General features: G+C 33.3%; 1 protein-coding gene across 5 annotated transcripts in view; it reads left to right on the top strand.

The window, feature by feature from the left end:
- Rlip (Ral interacting protein) overlaps positions 1–25,367 on the top strand; it is a 188,607-nt gene that overhangs the window by 44,438 nt on the left and 118,802 nt on the right. For 3 of the 5 annotated variants that reach the window (XM_090404629.1, XM_090404628.1, XM_090404631.1), the window contains exon 3: positions 24,526–24,658. In XM_090404629.1, coding sequence (XP_090260755.1) covers positions 24,526–24,658 — 133 coding nt within the window. Of the gene's footprint in view, positions 1–14,588; positions 14,716–14,804; positions 15,102–24,525; positions 24,659–25,367 lie in introns of those variants that run through there. The other 2 variants (XM_090404633.1, XM_090404630.1) reach the window with 2 other exon arrangements.

Raw genomic sequence — 25,367 nt, 5'->3', positions numbered from 1 at the left:
CATTCCTTTAAAGGCTATGTGGAGGTCTCCTCTCAGTTATACAGCTTTGACCCTTAAGCACCCCCCCCCACTTCCTTCATGGTGATTATCACAACATTTCAGCACACCCTCGTATTTTGTCAAATGAATATAAGCATTCAAAATTCAAGCACTTATGTATTTTACTGTATTTTCAGTAAATAAGAAAATGAAAGATTGTTAAAATGGACACATTTAAAAATTCTTGCAAGTACTTTGTTTCCTCACATATACTCTTTCATCTGTCTTGAAGGAACATAATCTTCAACCATACTATAGCATTTTCCTTGATATCATTGTTTCATTACCATGATCCTATATGAAATTTGTGGCTGGCTGTACCAAATTTTCAAGAAAGAAATCCATGTGAAAATGAAAAAAATCTTTAGTGACAGTTTGGTCCATCATTTTGTGCCACTTTATCATAAGTTGATCAACTTTTTATAGTTTAGTTTTTTTTCCCTAGTTTTGTTATTACCCAAAAAACCTTTGAACAATATAATATCTATGAAGTGTGGCTTTTGCACTTATTTGAGATTTTGCAGTTAAGTACTTTAACTGCAAAATCTCCACTGTTTTACCAATAATTTTCACATTTTATCCAGAGCTTTTCCTGAGACAATTTAATATTCAGTACTGGCAAAAATATTTTCTTCATCTCATTTGAGAAATTTGTGTTTGATATTCTCTTTCTTTCTGGTGAAAAATCTTTTTTTGGGAAAGTTATATTTTCTTCATGTAATGTTCTATCCTTGCCTCAGTCACATAAGTACAAAAATGTAAACTTCTGTAAATCTTCTCTGAATGTTGAACAGTAACATTTACTGTTGAATTTATACAAAGATTCCATTTCACTGAATTTAAGATTCAAGACGTAAGTGGATAACAATGATAAAATTAAATACAGATGACACATGAAATTATTATTTATTTGCAGAATTTTTGCTATGTTTCATAGCCTTTATCAATATAGTTGAAAAGAAATAAATTGCACTTAAATTGCAAACATGTGACAGTATACGTGCTATCAACTGCTGGAGGTTAACACCATCTGACTAGTAGAATTAAAAGAAATAAAAATAAAATTTAAATCACAAATTTATGAAACACATGAATGAGGAGTGTTATTTAGGATGACTTCCCAAAATTGAAAAAAGTTTAAGGCAATTGTTTTTTGTTGAGGTTAGGATTGTGAATGTATGCCTTGCCGGTTTCTGTATATAATCCTTCAAAAAGAAAATAACTTTTGTGTAGGACTTTAGCTTTATTCCAATGAATTCTATGGCTAGTTGACAAGGCATGGGTAGCTAAACCAGATTTTTTTTGACTCTTGAAGTAAAATAAGTTCTTGATGTTCTTCCAGATGCATCTGAGCAGAATAACCACTTAGTAAACTAAATTCCTTCCTTGTCTCTCCAAAAGACAAATATCCTCCTCTCTCTTATCCTGTTAGTTTACAGGATCTCTTGTTTCTTGTGGCCTTTGTTATTATGAGAAGACTGGTCATTCTGCTCATCTAACCATTTATAACTTGAAGAGGCACAGATTTTATATAGTGCAAAGTTACCACCACTAAACATCCTGAGAGCTGAACTAAAAGCCTTACACTCTCTAAAGATCAGCTGCAATATTACAATTTCTAAGGCAGAAAAGGAAAAAAATTGCACTGTCATTATGGATGCATTGGAATATAAATATAAAATCAACATAAAGCTTCAAAACTTGTCTACTTTCAGATCTATTGTTAAAGATCCCACCAAGTCACAAGTGAACAAATCAGTTGCTAGACAGTACAAACTCATTGAATGACACCATTAAAAAGATTTTGCATGCTAGCACACCTAGACTATATATGGTAGGACAAAAATACATAAAACAGGCTTTCCCATGAAACCACTGGTTGACTGTATTGGCAGTTCTACATTTAAATTATTAAAATTTTTATCTAACTTACTCTCCAGTAGAACAGAAAAAATGCTCTGTAATTAGTACACAAAAAAATGCTTATCACACACACACACATACACAGGGTGGCCATAATTAAAGAGGAGGTGCTCAGAGCCCTGTAGCAAAAAATGTATTGGACAAAATTCAATCAACTTGGTGTAAGTACACTCTGGAACAAGGGATTTGTATTTACAGAAGATAAAATATAGTACAAAATTCTTCTGCCAGGGGACATTTAGTGATATAAGCACGTGGTTTGAGATTAATTAAATAGGAATGCTAGAAGCAACACAAGAAATCAATTTTCGTGCTTGTATATCTTACAGATGTGGTTCAATATGCTTTCCTAATATGTTCTAATAACTACATTTTATGAATGAAATGTCTTCAGCAGTATGCAATGGATCTGCATTGATTTGCCTCACATGCTGCGTTATTTTATTCTGTCTTTCAGGGTTGCTAAATCAGGAACATGGCCTTCATACACCATGTTTCATATGATCCCACAATCAAAGTCACAGGGGTTGAGATCAGGCAAATGAGATGGCCATGCTGTAGGAAATGTATGACTAATCATTCTTGTTCTGTGAAGTGTTTTTGTAGCATTTGCTGTACCAGTAATCCATTGTGAGGTGGTACTCCATCCTGCATGAATATGTTAGAGTCAAGGCATCTTTCTTGTTGCAGTCGCAGAACAACAAAGTTGCACAGCATCTCTCGATGCCTAACAGCAGGGATGGTACAAGTCACTGGTTCTGTTGGGTGAAGTTCTTTGAAAAAGTATACGGACCAATAATAAATGATGCGGTGACACCACACTGTGACTTTTGGTGAGTGTTAAGGTGGAACACTTGGGTTATTCACAGCCCAAATGCATCAAACGTGTGAGTTTAACAGTACTGTTCAGTTAAAAATGTGCTCCATTACTTCTCAAGATTTTCCACAGCCATGCATCATTCACCTCCATTTGAGCTAAGAATGTCAGGGCAAACTGCATTTGAGTTTCCACATCACCATAAATCAAATCTTTGAGTATGTTAGATCTTGTAGGGGAAAAACCTCAGCATTTGTCAAAGGATTTTCCACACAGTTGAGTATGGCATGTCTAGTGGCCTTGATATTGCCCAAGCACTGTTGGACTGTTGTGTGTTATTCATTCCATGTTTCATGATAGCAGTTGTAACTTCGCCAACTTGTTGAAGAATAATCTGTTTGTGCCATGATCCTGGCCTCACTGCTAAAGATCTGCTATTTTCAAATCATAAAATCATTTTTCCAAGATTTGTTATTGTCATTGGACGTTATCTCCTGTCCTTCAAACACTGAAATTCTTGAAGTGCGGCATTAGCATTACTGCGTTGTTGATAGTAAAGCTTGACTAGCAACACACGTTCTGGTAAGGTGAGATCCATAGTACCTCAGTCTTATCAGAATGATGTGAATCTGCTTTGGTATCCATTATATCCACCAACTTGTCAGTAGAAACAATGATATTATGCAAATATCATGTGATTCTAGCACCAAATAACTCCCCTGGTGGCAGAATTTTGTACTATTTTTATTTTCTGTAAATAAAAACTTCAAGAGTGCTTACACCAAAGTATGGCTGAATTTCATCCAACATATTTTTCGCTACAGGGCTCTGAACACCCCTTTAATTATGGCCATCCTGTATATATCCACAAATATTCCCATGTTCGTGTATGCAAATAATATTTTTTTTTATACATGACTTCTTATAATATTCAAGATATCTTAATTTAATGTTAGTAATAAAATTAAATTTAGTAATTTTATTGTTAAAACTGTTCTATATTTTATACACCTTATCTTCAATTTAACTCCACTCTCCTATGCCATTTGGCTATGTTTGCTTACAATTGTTAATGACTTAAGTCCTACATTCCCAGAATTCTAATAGTACCCTCTTGACTGGCCAGAGAGTGGCAGAATAGAAACACTTTGTAACCTTAGTTCAGTTCTTTCTTACTTCATGCAACTTCAGTAGTTTGTTATATGTTTCACTATGATGTGATACACATCATGAAATATTAGTAAGATATATTAAATTCTTTATTTCATTACATTATTTACAGGGTGTTCGGGATAAATTTGACATATTTATAATTAATTATATTTTTCCGTAAGTTACATGTATTAACACACACTTCTCTTCATTTAAAAGTTTGGACCCTTCTTCATTCATATACAAGATGTCAGAAAGGATGGATAGCTGGAACCCACCTGAATCATGGAAGAGAATAACTTGTATCATGATGATTCATGCCCGCCATCAAAATAAGGATATTATGACTGCTGCCCAATGCTCCCTGAATACAGTAAAAACAATCAGGCATGAACTAGAGACTTGCAATGGTGACTACGAGGATGTAGCAAGAAGAAAGATCCCTAGCAGACGATCTGATTGCGTTCGTACAGCAGAATTCCTCGCAAATCTGCAGGAACAGGTGTTGAAGAACCCTGGCATTGGAATTCGGGCTTTGTTCGTGGAGTTGCTAACTGTAGTCAAGCCCTGGATAACAAGGGTAGCCAATGGTAGGCCGTATGTATGGCAGCAGGATTTGGCCCCTTGCCACACCTCTGGGAAAAGTCAAAAATGGTTGTCTGAAAATTTCTACGACATCACCAGTCCAAATGTTTGGCCTCCAAACTCCCCAGACCTTAACCCCATGGATTATTTTGTATGGGGCGCAGTTGAAAAAGACACCAATCGCACTTCCAGTAATACAAAAGCCCAGTTAATGGATAAAATTAAAACAGTTTTTGCGGCCCTTCCCAGGGAGACTGTAGCATCAGCTTGTTCGAGGTTCCGAAGCAGAATTGAAGCTGTGATCGATGCTAATGGTGGTTATTTTGAGTAAATCTTGTTGATAGTATTGTAATTAACTCTGCCTGTAATGTTTTTTTGTCAATTCATTAAATTTAATAGATACAAAGAAGATTTTCTTTTTCCTTACGAAACTGTCAAATTTATCCCGAACACCCTGTATATATGTAATCAGTTAATTAGACTGATCTTGGATCAGAATATTGATTTTATGTTTATATTCCAATGCATCCACTGAAATTTTACTAGCACACACATTGCATATCAGTTTGATGGCAATTCATCAGGAGAAGCATTGTGTTTTATGGATCCAGAACTTTTCATTTATTATATAATTGACTGACTAGCAAAACATCTTCAGAAGTGGAATGATTAAGCAGGTAGAACAAACATCCTCTCACATTTCTAGAAGTAACTTGGTTCAAAGGCATTTGTGTGGCTGTCTTCTTTTCACACTGTATTTTTGGTCAGTCCTGAAAATATTAAGAATCCTAAAGATCTTGAAGAGATCCTATTGCAGAGAATATATCCTCATTGAAATAGTGGTTCTGCTTGAACATTCTGCATTGAGGCAATAGAAAAGTTCTGTGAGGTATTATCCTCGGGAACTGCTTTTATAGACCTAATTTTGTACAAAATGTTGTTGTGTGACTATAATAGCTAAGTTAATGAGAATTTTAAAATATAAGCAAATTGTGATTTTGATATATTCAGTGGTTCCACAAAAATTCATTAATGAAACAAGAAGCTAAATGCAGTACCTCAAAACTGCATTTTTGCAAAGGCTTATGTGCTAATGTCATGTCCTTATTGATTACATCTTTATGGTTTTATTAAAATCAAATAAGATATAATGTTATATATTTTGTTTCTAATTGTTTTTCTCAATAAAAATATTAAAATGAAAGCCTAAAGAACTAAACAATTAATTAATATAGTAGACATAATCATCTGCAATAGAGAAACTGCTCTTTAAACTTGATCAAAGTTGTGATCTGTAATATCTCATACCCATACTAACAGATAACTCAAACATGCACTTCAAGTTCTGTTGAAACATTGTCACTACAATAGCATGCATCTTTCAAACTAAGTGCAGTTAATCAAATCATACAATATCCTGAATTGCATAACATACAAAATTGTGTAACTTTTTTTTTCTTAGAATGAAAAGTTGCTTATTACAAGTTTTCTTGTAATAAGTTGCTATTACAAGGTGTAATTTTTCTGAGATAAAGAAAGGGGAAGAATTGATTTCATGTCCTATGTACATAAGACATAAGAATTGATTATTTAAATTTGTTCACGAAAGACACCAACTCTAATAATATAACTATATTTCAACAAATCTTCATCACTTATTATATCATCCTTGATTCCATGTCTTATGTACAACTCAATTCTTCTCCTTTCTTTCTCAGAAAAATTACATCTAAAGACCCTGCACTTGCACAGAGAAGCAGTCAAGTATGATATCAACTTAATGATGAACACAGCCCTTCAGATAAATATACATGCATTGGAGTAATACTTTCTTAGTGTTAGCACACTAAATAAAATATCCATGCATCTAGCAATTCCACTACAGTATGATGAAATTAATGATATACTAAGAGAAACAAGTCATATGGGATTAGAAATTAAATTACAAAATGGTGGGGGCTTTCCAGTCAACGAAGAAATATTTCAAACTGAACTGAAGCAGAGGCCAACTTATCAGAGGAGGCTTAACTTCCTCTAAAAAAAAATAACCCTTATGATTCATTAATTCTCAGTATTATTTTAAAAATCTCATCTCATCTTCCTTTTTCCCCTCTTTTACCTTGCGGTGTCAAGGGGGGGGTATAAATCAACAGACCTATTTTAAAAATTAATATGCATAAAATTTAAAACTAAATTTTATTGTTAAATTGTGTTTTTTTTTTCATTAATATACTTATTAAGAGTCAAGCATATTGTACTTATTAAGAGTCAAGCAAAAATTGCATGCTATGCATTTTTTGCTTGACTCTTAATAAGTACAATTGCTACTGTTCTGGGCACTGGTTTCTCACCACCTCATTTCACTTCTAGTAAAAGATGCATAACAGAATTGATGAAGTAAGTAATGATGCTAGGAAGTTAAACTTGCCCCCCCCCCCCAAGTTTTGGGGAAAATGACTCGTGTCATCTTTCCCACTGTGCAGTTTATTTATATAATTGTGTAGTTCATTTGTATGCATTTTAAAGTGTCCACTCAGTTGCTGCACAATTATGAAAGTGGGAAAACAAAAAATGAGTGAGCTTATCTTATTTGGTTTTAACCATGTAGCTCACTTATGAGTGAGCTTTGGTTAAAAATGAATAACATTATTGTTCCAGTAGGTAAATTCTGTTGTTATTGATCCATTTTTCAAGATAATAAGATAAATAGTAATACACTGATACAATGTAATACAATGAATTTTGAGGGGGAACAACCCCCCCCCCCCTCAAATCATTATAGTTCAGGTTTAATAGTATATATTTTCCATGCTTATCTTAATTTTTTTGTCAGTTCACATTTTCCAGATTTTTTTAATGATAAAATATTGTCATGATGGGATAAATTTCCAAGTGCAAAATTTCTTTTCTTCACTATTACATGACTACAAATTATTGATTAAAATTTTTACTAGATAACTGATGTTACTATCTTTAACACTGTAACACACAATAAAATAACTGTCCAGTGGTATAGTTAAGTATTTTATTATGTTAAACATAAAATATGTTTTTCTGTTACTGTGGTTTGTATGTATGCATATTGGAAGTTTATTTGCACTTGGTTAGACTATAATAAATTTAGTTTAATCCTTTATCCAAGTGTAAGCAAACAAAGTTTGCACCTGAAAATATCTTCAGGACTGAGGCAAGGTGGTACATCTGTGAGTTGCCAATAGATGTACCACCTTGTCTCAGTCCTGAAGATATTTTCAGGTGCAAACTTTGTTTACTTACACTTGAATAAAGGATTAAACTAAATTTATTATGCATGCATATATGTAACACTGACTTAACGAATTATGACCACATTACTATCCCTTTGCACACTGATCAACACAATAGTGTGACTTACTTGATGGTTCAAGAAGACGGTGTGTGTGTTGCGTGTCTGCTCGCACTGTGCCATTGCCATGTTGCTCTTGATTATGTTGATCAGTGTGCAAGAGATCTTAATTCTGGCCAGTAAAATATATTCTGTACCATGATACCATGTCCACTGGGCTTGGATGGACACCATGTACAGGGGAAGGAGATCTATTGACTCCTGTTCAAGTCTCTAAATTTGAAATCCTTATTAATCTCTTTCAACACATCCTCATTATAGTAAATTACAATAGACAAATTATATAATTGTTTAGTCCCAGGTGTAAGTAGTTTGTGCATGATGTATCTTCACAACTAGGGTGCTGGTATATATATATATATATAGAAGCTGTTAACTTCATATCAAATTGCCCTATTATCTTATAATTATTCACACCATGCTTCCTTTCAAAGCATATGTTGCTGTGCATTAAGGGTAGAGTCACTCAACCTTTTATTGTTCATCAGTGGGACTAGATCCAGGGGAATACTAAAGTTAGATTATTATTATTATTATTATGTGACACCTCCAAAGACTCATCGAGGGAGAATGTGCCAACACCATCGAACGATTGACTCCTTCTAACTACTAACTGCGCTCAAACCTGCTTAACTTTTTTCAAGCCATTAGTAGCAGTGGCTCTACCAATCAACCAATCTTTGATCAATGTAGAAATCATATGCTTTCCATTTTGCAAGCAATAAAATGGTGTATCATCATTAAAGTAGATCCAGAATATTATTAAAATATTCTGGATCAGAGGTAGTTGTATAAAGTTTTTTCTGCTTAGTTTACAAAGTAAATTACAATAGCCAGGAAGTTATATTCTTATTTTAATCCTTTACTCAATCATAAGCAAAGTTTATGCATGAAGTACTTCTTAACTATACTACTGTATATAGAGCGAAAAAAAACACCTTCACTTGGCGATGGACTATTCTCAGGAAAGGTCTGTTGATTCGTGTTCCAAGCTTTATAGAGTGGATCTGTAATTTGTTTATTTTTACTTGTCATTGTCTCATTTAGTATTGCCATAATTCCTTTTATTGTCTTACAATTCTCAAAATGTAATCTCTAAATTTGAGGCTTCTGTATACAAGTAGCCTAGTCATGAAGATGCTTCATGCACAAACTTTGTTTACTTGCACTTGAGTAAAGGATCAAAACAAGAATATAATTTCTCATCTATTGTAATTTACTTTGTAACCAAAGGAGAAAACTTTCTATATCCTTACCAGTTGACTCACTGTATACAATTCTTACCTCCCAAATGTCAACACTTCTGTAGGATTAAATTAGTAGAACCACACCTGCCCATATAATAGACAGTCTATTAAAACCCTCTTGAAGAGCCACAGCATTTGTTTTGTTGAGTCTTTCAAAATTTTCATCATCTTCAAACAACTGCATATTCCCATTTAACCTCCCTACCAGTGAGGTGGATGAAATAGTGAGACCAAATTGCATTTCTTATCCATTACAGAATCATATCCAGATTAGTTGACGTCTATAGACGTCATGGCTAGATGCTAAACAATAATGGCTCCCTGAAACAGGCCCTTGCATATACTGCTAGTGAACTTTCTCTTTTAAGAGCATGCTATTCTCCATACACAGCTTGCTGATATTTATCAGACAACTAACTCTTAATTAGCTCACTAATTTATTAGCCCATCCAATCTGCCTAAATTTCACTATCATCATCATGTAGCAGGTCTGTCAAAGCTTTTGTAAAATCTATGTATAGTACTGTATAATATACCTGCCTTGTTGGCTGAGTAGATAAGCATATCTGCTCTCCAGTCAATTAGCCTCTTCATCCATTTCCATCAGCTACACATTATATAATTCATCATACACACTATATCTTTCTACTATCCACTAATAGTAATTTTGTCTTTTAATTGCATGTGTTTGATGGTCAATTTGCCTGTATTCAGGATACAGGCAAATTGAATTTGTCAACATCAAACCTCTGTATGAGATTAGCTAACTCACTTTCACTTGGAAAAAGTCCATACAAAGATTCATCTCATCATGATGAGACTTGAACTTAGTTTTTTCCATTTGGAAGGTGCATTGTCCCATCATTCTTCTGACTGCTCTACAGAGGTATGTATCTAACCTTGGCCCACCTATAGTATATTTGATTTTTTTAATGGGAAAATTCCTTTCATCAAGATGAGAATCAAACTCAGGTCTTTTGTGATTATAGGCTGCATTATCCTGTCATTCTTCCATCTGCTTTTTAATCTGCCTGTAGTATTAATACTAATGTACTATAGGTTATAACCTTTCAGTTATAAACTGTAGTACATTAGGTTCTTTTAATGTAATTCACATTAAATAAATTATACTGTATACATATGTGTATACAGTATACACACACACACACCTCCTTTGTATAGTATATCCATTCCCTGTTGTAATACATAAATAAATTGCTAAAACACAACCTTCCCTTAACAAATTCATGCTGATCCTTTTATAAAATCTTGCATAACAGCAAGACCCTGAATCCCAACCATCATCAACTTAAAATGCATTTTAACCACACTCCAGAGATGGATTTGAAACATTGGTTTTGTGCAATGGAGTAATTTAATCCTTTACATCTTTCTTCCCTGTTGCAAGACTTGATAAAGAGGCATATCAGCAGCATGGTTATCTCCCTGTAATATTTCCTTGAAGCATGCATTGATTTATCATCATAATGTAATGTGAGTGTTATTAACATGAAGTACACTATAAGCTTATCACCTAAAATAAATTTCATTTCATTGCTCGGTGTGAGACTGTTATACTGGTTATTGGTTGCATGAAATATTTTAAAAAAATCCATGTTGGGTTTCTTGTACACAATTTCTAGACCACTGTTAATGTGCTATAGGTTTAAAATCCTCATACCTCTTGCACACTCATTTCTCAGTTCCTCTTTACCATTCCATTCTCACTCAGACTATACAATATCACAATCACCAGTATAAAATACCTTAATGAATTGCCTATTAAATATTCAAATTAACATCTTCCCATAATCATTCTTTTTACAAGTCCCATAACTAAAGAACTTCCTACGTTTTTTCTTATCTGATTGAATGCTGCTGCTCATACTGTACTTTGCCTTTACTCACATGCTTCATGAGTTTCTCTCATAGCTGATTATAGCCCCACTTTTGCCATAATTCTATTAATGTAATATTAACTTATGCTTATCTGGCTATTTTTGGCCACCTGTATTTTGAGTCGAGACAATAACCTCTTGGTTATTTCTGCTTGAACCTGTGTCATTGCATAAAACTTGAAGTCATTGTATGAAAACTCCATGAAGCATTATACACACTGAGGATGGAGTGTGCTCTGCATCCACATTTATAAGTAGTCTTCTCATGAAGATATTTCATATGCAAACTTTTGTTTGCTCGTGCTTTTGTAAAATATGGATGAAAACAAGAATATAACTTCTCCTCAAATATAATTGTAAAGTATAATTTACTTTCCTTTCCAGTGGGAAAAACTTGTGATAGTATGATGAAAAAATATTGGATGGAATACACTTAGGCTGTCAGATGAAAGTTTGAGATGCACAAAAAAATTAAGTCCAAGTAACATAATGATAGCAAATACATTTGCTTTGTATATCAATACAAAGCAAACATTTGCTTTGTGTTGATATATAAAAAGGTGTCCAAAACCTAATGACAAACACTATTTCTGAAGATTACAATTGCAAATTCAAATGAATCAGCTTGTGGCAATTTGTATAACTGACAGTTTTGAGTAGAAAACGGATACACATTCAAATTTTTGAATCATGCACAAAGAGATCATGTGGTAGCACTCAACAAAATAAAAGGCAAAAGGCTGCACTAAGCTAATTCTGTTTGAAGGAAACTCTTTTCGTGAAGGAATAAAGTTTCAATCTTGGATATCTTGCAATGTCTCAAAAACATCACTAGACGATTTCACGCAGGGAAGAATTATTGGAAAGCTTGAAGAAGGTCACAAAATTACTGATATTGCTAGAACATTGTATCCAGGCTGTGGGAAGTGTTCAAAGCCAATGGAATTTGTTCCAGACATTTGTTGAGGTCACCCTCACTCTACAACAGAGCACGAAGACAGATTTTGGTTATAACAGCAAAACATAATCAATGTACCATGGCAGGTCAAACTGTGGCAAGACATCTGCGACAAGTATGCCTGAAGGCCTATAGTCTGCATCCCTTTATCCACATCTCATTGTAGAGCAAATTTTCACTGTTGTTGTATCCATAAAAATTAGATAAGACACCAGTAGGCTAATGTACTCTTTACAGATGAGAGTTGTTTTAGTCTTTCCTTCGATTCTAGGTGACACTTGATCTGGCATGAAAGTGATGCTACTTACCATCGCGAGCATGTTCTTGAAAGGAATAAATAGGGGGAGCATTATGCTTAATGGATGCATCAAGCTACAAGTGCTGGAAAAAGGGATTATGACTGTTGAACAATATTGCAACGAAGTTCTTCAATATCATGTTCAATTGTTCGGTGGTGCTGTATGCAAAGAATTCATTTTTCTGAATGACAGTGCAACACCACATCATACATGAGCAGTGGAGATATTTCTGGAAACTGAGGATATTAATCGAATCAAGTGACCAGCACTTTCCCCAGATCTCAATCCCCATAGAATTTGGGACACAATAGAGAGACACATTGCTGCTCGAAATTCCTCTCCAGAAAAAAATAAGGCCTTATCCTTGCTCTGAAGGAGAAGTGGGTTAGTTTGCCTCAAGAACTCCTGAATCACTAAGCATGGTATGATGATGTAAAAGCTGCCTCACAGTTCAGGGTGGACATATATCATACTGAAATGTCTTTCTGCATAGTTTTCTCGAAGCACTGTACATTAATTTGTTAACTACATCCTTAGGAAATTTGTAACTTTTGCCCAAAACATATTGTAATTTAATTTGTATGAAATTTATAACACATTTTTTGTGTAATATAATTTATTCATAATTGGCAATAAATTTATGTCTACATTTCACTGTAGTCAGAGAATTTTTTCATATACAAGTAAAAATGTAGCTCATCCTTAACTTTTGGACACCAGTGTAGATTAAGAAAAGATTTAACATCATAGTGATTATGTAATGTTTAATCACTACAAAAAGTTGTACTGATTGGTTTTACAATAGATGGCTAAAGACTAGATAATCTGGTTTCCCTTCATTAGACCAAACATAGCTTTTTTTTTTTTTTCAAGCCATTCAAGCTTTGAATATGCAGGATTGAGAATTCTTAAAATTTTTCTAAACTTTTAAGAATCCTAGTGAATGTCATTTTATGTAATAGCAAATCAAAGGATTTTTCACTATTCTACCATGTATTTAATAGAGCTACCACACAACAAAGGACAACATACTGTGAGACATTATAATGCATGCATCACAGCCTCCAGTTAATTAAACAGTACAGTGGTTTGTTCTTTGAGGCTTAAAACGTTGATATCATAAAACAAGTTTTTCTCTTTAAATTTTTTGTATTTTAGTTGTTTTTTTATTTATTGGTGTTCAACTTTATGTGCTATTATGTAATAGTCATTGAATAAACAGAGAAATATATATGTATAAAAAAAAGAATGATTAGTCATTACTGTCATGAAATTTCTATTAACTCGGTGAATAAATTCATCAAAATCTTTAATTTTCATATCCTTTCAAAAAATATGGATGACCTTCATGACTACAAAAAAGTTTCAATAAGAGACGAAAATCAAGTGAAAAATCATCAGGATGTATAGTGCCTTGAGTGTTTTTTTTTTTAAATTCTGATATAATATTAAAAAGATGTAGACATGAAAAGAACCATATTTTGCTTATTTTGAAAGATAAAAAAGGGCACTACCAAAATGTATCTGATGAATAATTTAAATCAATTCAATATCTTACTAGTGATTTATAAAAATTTGTCACACTTAGCTAAATGAGAAGCCCGAGTAAATTTTTCTTATTGGTTTAGCAGATGCAATTTCTTTGTTTTCACATTTTATTAATACCTTTCATTTAGCCTTCATTTTTATTGTTTTAGATATTTTTTCCCCTAAAAGATAAGTATTGTTTATCAGAAGATTAATTTGATTTGCATTTCTTGGACAAATTAGAAAAAAACAATGTTTCCTAAAGAAACATTTTGTTTCCAAATATTATGTAAAATTAAAAAATAAATTTTGTAGTTAAACAGAAATGTTTTTTTGGTAATAAATGTATCATTACTGTGATTCTTATAATTTATTATTTTTTAATTTTATAAATAAATATTAACTGATCTAATATCAAATAAATTTTATAAATTTAATTTTATAAATAAATATCAACTGATATATATATATGTATTGATTGATATTTATTCTTATAATATGAATGAGAGGATATACTAAACTAAGTAAAATAATTATTTTTTTAATTAAAAAATCTTTAATCAAAATTTATTTTCTATTGTAAATCATAATTTCTATTGAAACATAAATTTAAGGAATATATATTTTGCATGTCATTCAATAGTTAACACAACATTTTTTTATTTTCACTTTCTTTCAGAACTGTGTGTTTTCATTAGATAGCCAAACTATTTTAAAGCTTTATTGAGAGCATTTGTTATCCTTATCAGTTGGCAGGTGTAACATGACCAAAGTTTAATATTAGTGGATAAAATTTTGTTGTATTAAAGGTTCTTTATTATACTACTATCCTTATAGTTAAAAGAAAGCTTGCTCTCAAGTAGCATATTTTATAGGAAATAAATGGTAATGTCAGTTCTGTTTTAATTCTTTAAGCAGAGTTGAGTTTATTCTTTATATGATTATTGCTAAGGTATTACATAAGTACTGGCTTTTTAGTCACTGTTCACTCAAGTGTATGTGGATAGCCTCTTCTAATGCTGTGTCACTGCCAGTTCATTTTTTAACTATAGTAGGTTTGTTTCATTTGAGATAGAGGAAAATTGTTGTATTCTACTTATAAGGTTTATCATAATGCTAGTGGATTCTTTAACAGTTAGAATGCTGAGTGAAAAGGGATAATTTATGCACATGACTAACAATAAATCTCAAACTATTTCCTGTACAAGTTTCATTTGCAGTTGACATGCTAAAGGTAATAGTGAATGCATTGGCATGTGTTCATGGTGGAAGTAAGTGTCTTATGTCATATCCTTGTTGGCCTTTAGCTGTTAAAATAATTTCACTTACTTAAATGGGTTTGATATATGTAGCTATTTAATGAACAAACTTAATCTTTAGATTTCTATAAAACTAAATAATTACACACACACACACACACACACACACATAGTAATATTGTAAAAAAAGACGATGCTGAATTTTCAGAAACACTATATCTTTGAATCAAAATTTTTATTTTGATTGTATTTTGGTCTTGTACTCTGTTGTTGTTGGATTAGGTTGCTTAAGAACTGAAATAATTTAAAGAATTATTTTGATTTTTTGTATAGTTGTTAATTTGAAAGTTCACAATTCATACATTCTTTTATACATGGAAAACATGTATGTATACCTGCAATGTTACCATGGCAGTAACAAAGGCCATGAATATCATTCAGTCATTGTTCCTTTGTTATATGTTATTAAGCTATATTTTGTTTCTTTTACATGCAGAGGGTGCATACTTTCTATTGATGCATAGTTCTTTCAAACATGAAGAAAGAAATTAAAAGGGAGAAATTTTATTTTATTGCTTTCTTAAGAGATTTTACAAAAATGTCATTACTTAACAATAAATCACTGTATGAAACAAACAGATTAGGTTAATAATTTGTTCAAAACTAAACATGCAATTTATAAACTGTTGTAACTGTCTCTCTCTCTCTGTGTATATATATATATATTTTTTTTTTTTTTTGAACTTTATATTTTGTTTTAATCTTTATCTGCCATAGATAGTAATAAAATTATAAAATAAATGTATGAATTGTCTGTCCCATATATTTGAAATGTGCATTTACAAAATACTTGGCAACTTTTTTTTTGTGAAGCAATAATTTTTACTTTAGAAATTGTCACTTAAGACATGCATTGTCAATGCTGTAGTACAGACAGGTGGTATTCAGTCTAACAGTATCTGTGTTTTGCTAATTCATATTTTGCACACCTGTAAAATCAACAAAAATGATTATTAGAAGAAATAATGTGTGTGTGTATGTGTACTGTATTATTATAATTCTATTTTTTTGACCACCGACTTTAATTCAATAATAAAATTAGACTGGGATATATTGACTGAGGTCCCCATGTTGGGGCTGGTAGTAGAATACTCCAACCGCACTCCTGTGTATCATAAGAGGCGATAAATGGCGATCCAGTCCCCAGGGGTATAGCTGGGTCCCCTTCGGGGGTTGGACGAAGGGCTAATCACCCCTCCCTGTAAAAAATTATCTGATTATGGAAACTGCAAATCTGGATGAACAAATGCTCCTGGCAACAGATGTGACTTGCGAGACTCCCAGAAGACTGTTATCTAGCATGGTCTGATGTGGATAACGTATATATATGACACACCAAGGGGAAAGCCTTTTGGAACCCTTGTTGTTGAAAGAGTCACTTATGAAGCCACAAAAAATTTTAAAGATTGGATCATGGAATGTCAGAACACTGTACCAAGTAGGAAAAACTAGGCAGGTAACAAATGAAATAGATAATTACAAGTTAGACATTTTAAGCATCAGTGAACTCAGATGAACTGGTTTTGGTAGACTTACAACTAAAGACAACAAGACAATATTGTACTCTGGATCTGAGGAGAAACATGAAAAAGGAGTTGCACTAATATTGAACCCAAAAGTAACCAAAAGCCTGATGGAATGGGAACCAGTAAAGAAGAGAATTATAAAAGCCAGGTTTTATTCCAAATTTATCAAACTTTCTGTTGTGCAGGTTTACACACCTACTAATGATGCAGATGAAGAAATAAAATGTTTTTATGAACAACTCCAAAAAGTAATAAATTCTATTCCAAAACATGATATGATAATACTCATTGTCGATCTTAATGCAAAAGTGGGTAAAAGGTCATATGTAGAAAAAAAATTCGTAGGTTTCGAGGCTTGTGGAGACCGAAATGAAAATGGCATGATGTTTGTATCCTTTTGTGAAATGAGCAACTTTGAGTAAGTAAATTCAAGCATAAAGAAATACATAAATTGACTTGGATGCACTGGACGGCAGCACAAAAAAAAAAAAAAAAAAAAATTATCGTGTTGCTATCAATAGTAAATTCGTAAGATCCATGCTTGATGTGAGAGTCAAATGTGGTGCAAATGTTGGTTCTGACCACTTCTTATTAGTGACAAAGTTGAAATTAAAACTTCAAAGTGTATTAAGAAAGAAAAGAAGTTCAAGAACTGCATTTGATATTGAAAAATTAAAGAAACAAGAGAAAAGTTTGCTTTGGAGATAAAGAACAGATTCAATATATTAGAAATAGAGGAAAATCAAGATGTAACAGTAGAAAACAAAGTAGAAGAATATTGGAAAAACTTCAGGAATACATATAATGAAGTTGCTGAAGATGTAATTGGTAAACGAAGAAAAAAGAAAAATAAAGAATGGTTAACTGCAGAAACTTGGAAGATCATTGAAGAGAGAAAAAAGATTAAATCATTAATGAACAATACAAATTCAGAATGATTATATAAGGTGCATAGCAATTGCTATAATGAACTAAATAAAAGCGTAAAGAGAGCTGCAAGAGCCGACAAGAGAAAATATATTGATGAATTAGCAAAAGAAGCACAACATGCTGCAGAAAATGGACAAATTAGACAACTTTATCAGATTATAAAACAAATCAGCGATAACAAAAAAGCAATCCCTTCCTCGATTAGAGACAAAAAAGGAAAGTTATTGACAATTGACTCCAAAATCGAAGCAAGATGGAAAGACTATTTTGAAGAAACTTTAAATGTGAAGGTAGATACAGGATCTCAACAGGCAGAAAATATTACAACTAGTGTAACACCCACTTTGAACATTTTCGAAGACGAGATTTCGTTGAGCGAAGTCAAAGATGCCCTGAAGGCACTAAAATCTAACAAAGCATGCGGAAATGATAATATTAATGCCGAAATGTTTAAAACTGATCTCAACACAACTACTGCCAAATTACAAAGGTTATATAATGAAATATGGAAGACAGAAAAAATTCCTGAATAATGGAAAGAAGCAGTAATTATAAAAGGAGATCTGACTAAATGTGAAAATTGGAGAGGAATAAGTTTGCTGTCAATTCCTGCAAAAGTTTTTACCAACATTTTAATTAATAGATTAAAAAAGGAAATCAAAAATTTACTAAGAGAAGAACAGGCAGGTTTTCGAACTGGTTGGGGGACCACTCAACAAATATTCACTCTTAGAAATATAATCAAACAGTGTATAAAATTTCTAGCCCCACTTTACCTAAACTTCATCGATTTCAGTAAAGCATTTCTCTCAGTAAATAGAGAGAAACTTTGGAAAATATTAGAGAAATACCTTATAAATTTATCAACATTATTAAAAATATGTATGATGGCAGCAAATCTTGCATGGAAGTAGATGGAAAACTTACAGACTTCTTTATCATTGAAACTGGAATTAGGCAGGGTTGTGTGTTATCTGGTCTATTATTTATAATTTTAATTGATTAGATTATGAAAAACTCAATTAATCATCAGAAGAGAGGAATATGTTGGGACTTTACATCCACACTGGAAGACCTTGATTTTGCTGATGACATAGTGCTCCTGTCCTCCAAGTTAAATGACTTACAGTTAAAAACTGATGTTTTTGCTTGCTGCGCATAAACTGTGGGTCTACATATAAAGAAGAAAACCAAGTTCATATGAATAAATCAAATAAAGAAATTAAGTTAAAAAATGAAACAATTGAAGATGTTGATACTTTTACATACCTTGGATCAGTAATAAATAAACAAGGCAGCACTGACAAAGATGTTTTACAAAGAATTGCTAAAGCACAAAATTGTTTCAGGTCACTAAACAAATTATGGAAAGCATCAAATATTATAATTAAAGTGAAAATTAATGTCTATAAATCTATTGTGCATGCAATACTGCTATATGGCTCTGAAACTTGGAAACTTACCAAAGCACAAAGTAATAAATTGGATATTTTCCAAAACAAGTGTTTAAGAAGAATTTTAAAAATCTTCTGGCCAAATACAATTACTAACAAGGAACTTTTAAAGAAAACCTTCTCCAAGTCAATAGATGAGGAGATTCACCCAAGAAGATGAAATGGACCAAACATGTTCTTTGCATGGGGATAAACAGACTTCCCCAAGTAGCACCGAGTTGGGCTCCAGAAGGAAGACGCTCTAGAGGTCGTCCAAAATTAACTTGGAGAATAATGATGGAATCCGAAATGAAGGAGGCAAGATGGGCGAGTTGGGCAGAAGCAAGAGCAGCTGCGAGGGACAGGGGGCAGATGGAAAACCAGCATTGCAGCCTTATGTGCCAGTAGGCACGGAAAGACTTGATGATGATATTGGCTGAAGATTTTAATAACAAATTAAGCCGACTAGTTTCACCAACTTGACTGTTGGCTTCATTTGGGCATACAAAAAAAAAAAAAATCAGCTAACGCCTTTTTATTCCCGTATATACGGGAGTAGGCGAGGCCATTTAGCCCTATCTAACTTTTGGAGACTGAGTGGGCAGTTCAATCTCCACTGGTACCCAATCAGAGACAGATGGCCCAAGGCTATCACTAATTAAGCGGTACGCAGTGAAGAGAGACGGCTCAAATGTGCCGCCATCTCGTGGTCTCTAACCCTAACACAATATATTTAATGTCTGAAATAATGTGGGTTCTACGGTCGATTTTCTTGAGTTTACAGGACGAAAAACCCGAGTTTCCGGGAGGAAAAACCTGCTTGCCCGTGCCAGAGATCGACTAACTCGGGAACCGGTCGAAAAAAGGCTTAGAAAAATTTCCTCTAGTCGCCGACTAGACTCGAAACCAAGACTTCCTTCGTGCGGCCTAGCGCGATGGTGTGCAAACGCCACATCCACTGAGCTACACAGGCTCTTTTGGGCATACATAAGGTGATAAAAAAAAAAAAACAGCTTAAAACAGGTCAAGAAAGAAACATAAATGAGTACTAAACATTATACAAATTCAAAAGATGCATTACATCACCTTTTATCACCTTATGTATGCCCAGATAAAGCCAACAGTCAAGTTGGCGAAACTAGTCGGCTTAATTTATTATTAAAATCTTTGGCCAATATATTCCAGTCTAATTTTATTATTGAATTACACTGTATTATTATTTTTTTATGTGAATGGCCGAAAAGTTAGATAATATAGAAACTTCAAGGTATAATTTGAGAGTTTTAAAGTTTCATATATATGCAGCTTAAAAAAATAAACTCCTGTGGTTTAAATTAGTAGCTGAAGATAATAAACCATATGTAATTGAAGTCAGTAGTGCACCTGGGGGGGGGGTGCCAAAAAAAAAAGGAAAACAACACTAGATTTTCTAAAAATCGTTTCCTAATTGAAATTAATTTTTTTATTTATGTTGTGTCATGTCTTCTATTTCTATACTACTTATGAATTAGCGGTCACATAAGGTGGGAATACCTTATATTCTCGGGAATCATGGCCACTGTAAACGCAAGGCGAACGAGGTAGTGCTCGGGCAGACCGAGCGCTACTTCGTTTGTCCGAGCCTAACCACAGGAGATCACGGGTTTCATGTATTGGTGATCACTGCAGATGCTCAGTCATAGTTGTATACAATGTGTAGTGTCTATTCTTAAATCGTGTACTCAACTCCCCCCCCCTCCCGCCCAAGATTAAATCTTGAGTGCTCAGGGGGCACCCCCCCACACACACACACAATATTAAATCTTGAGTGTGCCACTCATTGGAGTTGCAGAAACTTGACTTAATATAAAAGCTTCCTTGTGTAATGAAGAATTACACAAGGGAAATAATAATATTCTCAGAAGAGGCCAAGTAGAAAAAAGGGGAGTGGGAGGTGTATTGCTTTATTAGGAAGGATATAACTTTGGAAATTTATGATTCATTAAATACATGTAGTAGGGATGAATTTGAAACAATGTGGTGTGTGATAAATATATGGGCTCTGAAATTAAGAGTGGGAGTATATTATCAGTAAGGAAACCATTGATGGTATTATGGGCCAGTTATTCAGTGAATTAGGAAAGATAATTGTAATATAGGCAGTATTGACACTGGGTAAATGAAACAGTAGTGAAATGAGTAGGTAACACTTTTTTAGAGTAAATTTGAGATAGCTTTTTTAAAGCAACATATAAGTGAACCCACTCAGGGTGGTAGAGTCTTAGATTTCATATTAGCATTAGAGGAACTAAGAATTAGTCATATCAGTTAGTTAGAGATTGCCATGTGCAATAGTGTTCATTTAACCTTTGCATGGAAATTAAATCTAAGGGAAAAAGCTGTAATAAGGAAGCAACAAGTCTTGAAGAAAGCTAATTTCGAGAATATAATAAGAAAATTAAAATGCATAAATTGGGAGTTGAAATTTAATGGAATGAATATTAATACTAAATGGGAAATTTTAAGGATATGTTGTATTTCATAATTTTATGTCTAAATTTATACCGAAAAAATAAGTTTAAGAATAGAACTGGAGTTGGTTGGATGAATAACCATGTTTTTAAGGAAATCTGCCAGATTTTGAGAAGAATATTGATCTGGAAAATCAGCTGAAAAGTTTGATAAATATAAGAAAAGTTGTTTTTAATTAAATCATTAATTAAAGTTATAAAGCTGAATTTAAGCTACCATTAGCTAGGAGAGTAATACCAATTCAAAGTGATTTTTTAGATACAGAAAAAAAATCGAATTTTTTTTTATATCACTGCCACAAAAGGTTTAAACATGTGTTACTTTAGTCCTAGGTAGGCTGTGGTCTTTTAATTATTATTTTTTTATTTATTTTTGACACAAATCCAAACATGGAACTTTTTCAGCCACTTCAGGTTACTAAGTGCAGCACTGATCTCACATTAGGCAATGAAATTCATCTAAATAAAATGGAAGTATTCTATATAAACACTTGAAAAGTAATTATTAAATTATGCAAATTAAGAAAGTAAATAAATCTAATAAAGGTTATATAAGGAACTTGGTGATATTTTAAAATGTCTGTAAATGTAAGGGATAATTGAACTGCTTTTCAACAAGTCCCGAAATTTTGGAATTGCCCCTACTGACTGGATATTTGCATGGATAATATCATTTCACAAGGAAGACAAGATTCATTGCATAAAATGGAGAATCATATCCAGTAGTCTCATAGGAATTATCAACAAAGTAATGAAAAAAATAATTGGGAACAGTATCCTTCCCATCCTTGACTTATTGAGTAGAATGCAGCATAGTTTTGTTAAGGATGTTAAACCCAGCTCTTTGCTTTATACCAGGGATGCACAAACTTGTTAAGGCCAAGGGCCCCATAGTTCCACTGTTACTTATGGGAGGGCCGCCAAACAAAAACTTGAAAGTTATCTACCATATATTGTTTATTTTATTTATACCTATCATAATTTTTTACTAAATAATTTAAGGAAATTACAACGTCAACTAGGATATACATTAAAATAAATTTTAATATACTTCAATATTTCAGCAACGTCACGTTGCCATTTTCAAGAAACTTAAGAACAAGACACGTGCATGCAGGCACAACAAACAGTAAGTGAGGAAGAAGCAGGAAGCTATTATTTCTCCTAAAGTCCTGATGGTGCCCCCCTAGCAGGCAATGTTGGTATTCTTGGGCGATTGGGCTGAAGGTCTTCTGATGTAGGTTTCCCAAATTTGAGGCAGTCTCATGCAGCCAAATTTGTTGAGGTTTGGATTGTTTCTTAGGGCTGAAGCTGATTCCATGAAAAGCCTTTCATATTTGTATTTACTATGGTGTATTATCATGGCTTTTTTCCACCGTATTCTATGGCAAGTATCCAGCGCATGGTCAGCAAGACCAGAGTGGCTGTATATAGTCCTTGTGTTCTGAAATTCTGATATTTGCTGTCCTGTCTGTTTGGTCAAAGTAGGACAGCTTACAGCTGCAAGGGACCTGGTATACACCATGTAGGTCTAGGGGGGGGGGGGTCTTTAGTAGAGCAGATAAGGGATGCCAATTTTTTATATAGTCTGTAACAAGAAGTTAAGTCATGTTTTTTTAGGATTTTTGTAATTTTTTCCGAGGTGCCTCGGATATAGGGTATGGTGATGAATTTAGAGTAATCCTTGTTGTGAAGGAGGGGGGGGGGGATTGTGGTTTACTGGTTTCAATATTTTTTGGATTTTTTTTTGGGGGGGGGGTAGCCATTGGCTGAGAAAGTGTTGAGAGTGTGGTTTAGTTCTGTGGTTAGGGCATTGTCATTTGAACAGATAAGTTTAGCCCTGTTGTGTAGTGTCTTAATGACAATAAGCTCCTCACTTACCTCAAACTCTTGCGTTATTCTACGTGAAAATATTAACAACTGGGCTGTGGAAGTAATGTCAGTTGATTCATCAATAGCTAATGAAAAAGGCAAATTTCTTTGAATGAGATGTTAATTGGCCTTTACATTTTCCGACATTGCAGTAATTCTTCTTTGCACAGTCATCCTGTTTAACTGAATTTTCTCAACATTTTTGGCTGATTCAAGACAAATTTTTTTAGCAGCTATCTCAAGGCAATCTTTAATGAAATCTCCATCTGTAAATGGTTGGCACCTTTTTGCTATAAGGCGAGATATTTCAAAACTTATTTCTGTTGCGATTTCCGAATCTTGAATAGGTTTTGTAAACATCACTTGCTGATCTGTCAATTCTCGTTTCAAAAATGAAATCTTTTGTTTACGTAGTTCTTCGGGTAGATTTGAAAATGTAGAATGCAGACTTTCATAGTGTCTCCTTATATTATGTTCTTTTGGTATCGCCACAGCACTTTTGCAAATCAAGCACATGATATTAATAAACAACTGCACAAAACCATGTTTTTCGGTCCAGCTATCCTGAAACCTGCCGTTTTTCATCCTGTAGTTTGTGTTTCCTACTTGGCCCTGCTTTATCCATTGTAGAATTTATTTTTTACCGATTCCTAGGTGTGATAATTAATTGTAGCAACCGCACCTATGTGCGGTTGCTACAATTACCGCACCAAACAAAATACTCATATGACAAATAGACGAATTATAAAATTTGTTAACATTATTACTAACCAATTATTGTAAGTAGACAGGCAATCGTGATATCACAGCTACTTTGCTTTGCGCATATACCATTTTTAAAAATTACCTATCACGTAACTTGTTAAAGTTAAAATAATACATGGTGAGGCGGGCCACTAGCAAATCAATGGGGGTCTGTGCATCCCTACATTATACCAATAAAGTAATTTGAATGTTTTTTTTTTTTTTTTTTTTTTTTTAGTTATGCCAAACAGTTAAATAAATGTTAAGATATATCACAGCTTTCTGCAAGTATTTCTGTTCACGTTTTTTTTTTGTTTTTTTGTATCTTCACTCATGTACTTTTTTTCCTTTTAAATTACAGATAGTGATGAAGAAAAAGTATCAAGAAAGGATCTTCTTATTGGCAAAAGAAGAGAAAGGAAAGAGTCCAAGAAAGACAAAGGTTATGTTGCATTTGAGGGAGAAAGTTCTGAAGATGATGTAGAAGAAATGAGGTGCTTAGCAATTCTTAGAATTTTATATAATTTTATCAGTGTTGGTTAATATCTTTCCTTAACTTATATTTTCTCTTAAATGTTTTTGCTCTATCTCTTCATCATATATAGCATTGTGTTGTCTGTCACAGAATAATTCAGTAAGTTTAAAGTTTTCATGTTAACTGAGGTTATTTTATAGTAAAGGAAATTTAGCATATTTATATTACTGTCACATTTTATTCAATGATAATTTCATGCTGTGATATAATTTATTATTAGACTTCCAGGGAGTCAAGGACTCATTAAGGGAGGCCATACATCACCCACACCAGCTGTCATACCTTCTCTTAAACTCATACTTCAACAAACAAACTGTTCCATTCACTCATGGTTCTATGAGAGAAAAAAAAATCTAGCTTTTACCACTTTTTTAACTGCACACAAACTTAACTTCCACCGATGCTTCCCCCTTGTATCCCCACTTTCCGTATAATGAAAAATTTTATCAGTCAATATCTTGTAACACTCTTTCGGAAGTTATATCTTTTCAGAGAAAGAGGATTGATATGACAGGGGTACTCTATCATATCACTCCTCTTTCTCCTGTTTACAAGTGTCTGCCGTCCACATACTCTCAGTCTCTCCTCATAATCTACATTCCATAGTCCTGATATCATCTTGGTAACTTTAAAGATACTAAGAAATTATATACTCAGTTTTAATCCTT

The sequence above is a fragment of the Typopeltis vanoorti genome, chromosome 15 (genome assembly GCF_054136105.1).
Source record: "Typopeltis vanoorti isolate ZY-2024b chromosome 15, IOZ_Tvanoo_1.0, whole genome shotgun sequence".
Lineage (NCBI taxonomy): Eukaryota > Metazoa > Arthropoda > Arachnida > Uropygi > Thelyphonidae > Typopeltis > Typopeltis vanoorti.
The sequence above is the reverse complement of the archived record's forward strand: the minus strand, read 5'-3'. Positions and strand labels throughout refer to the sequence as shown.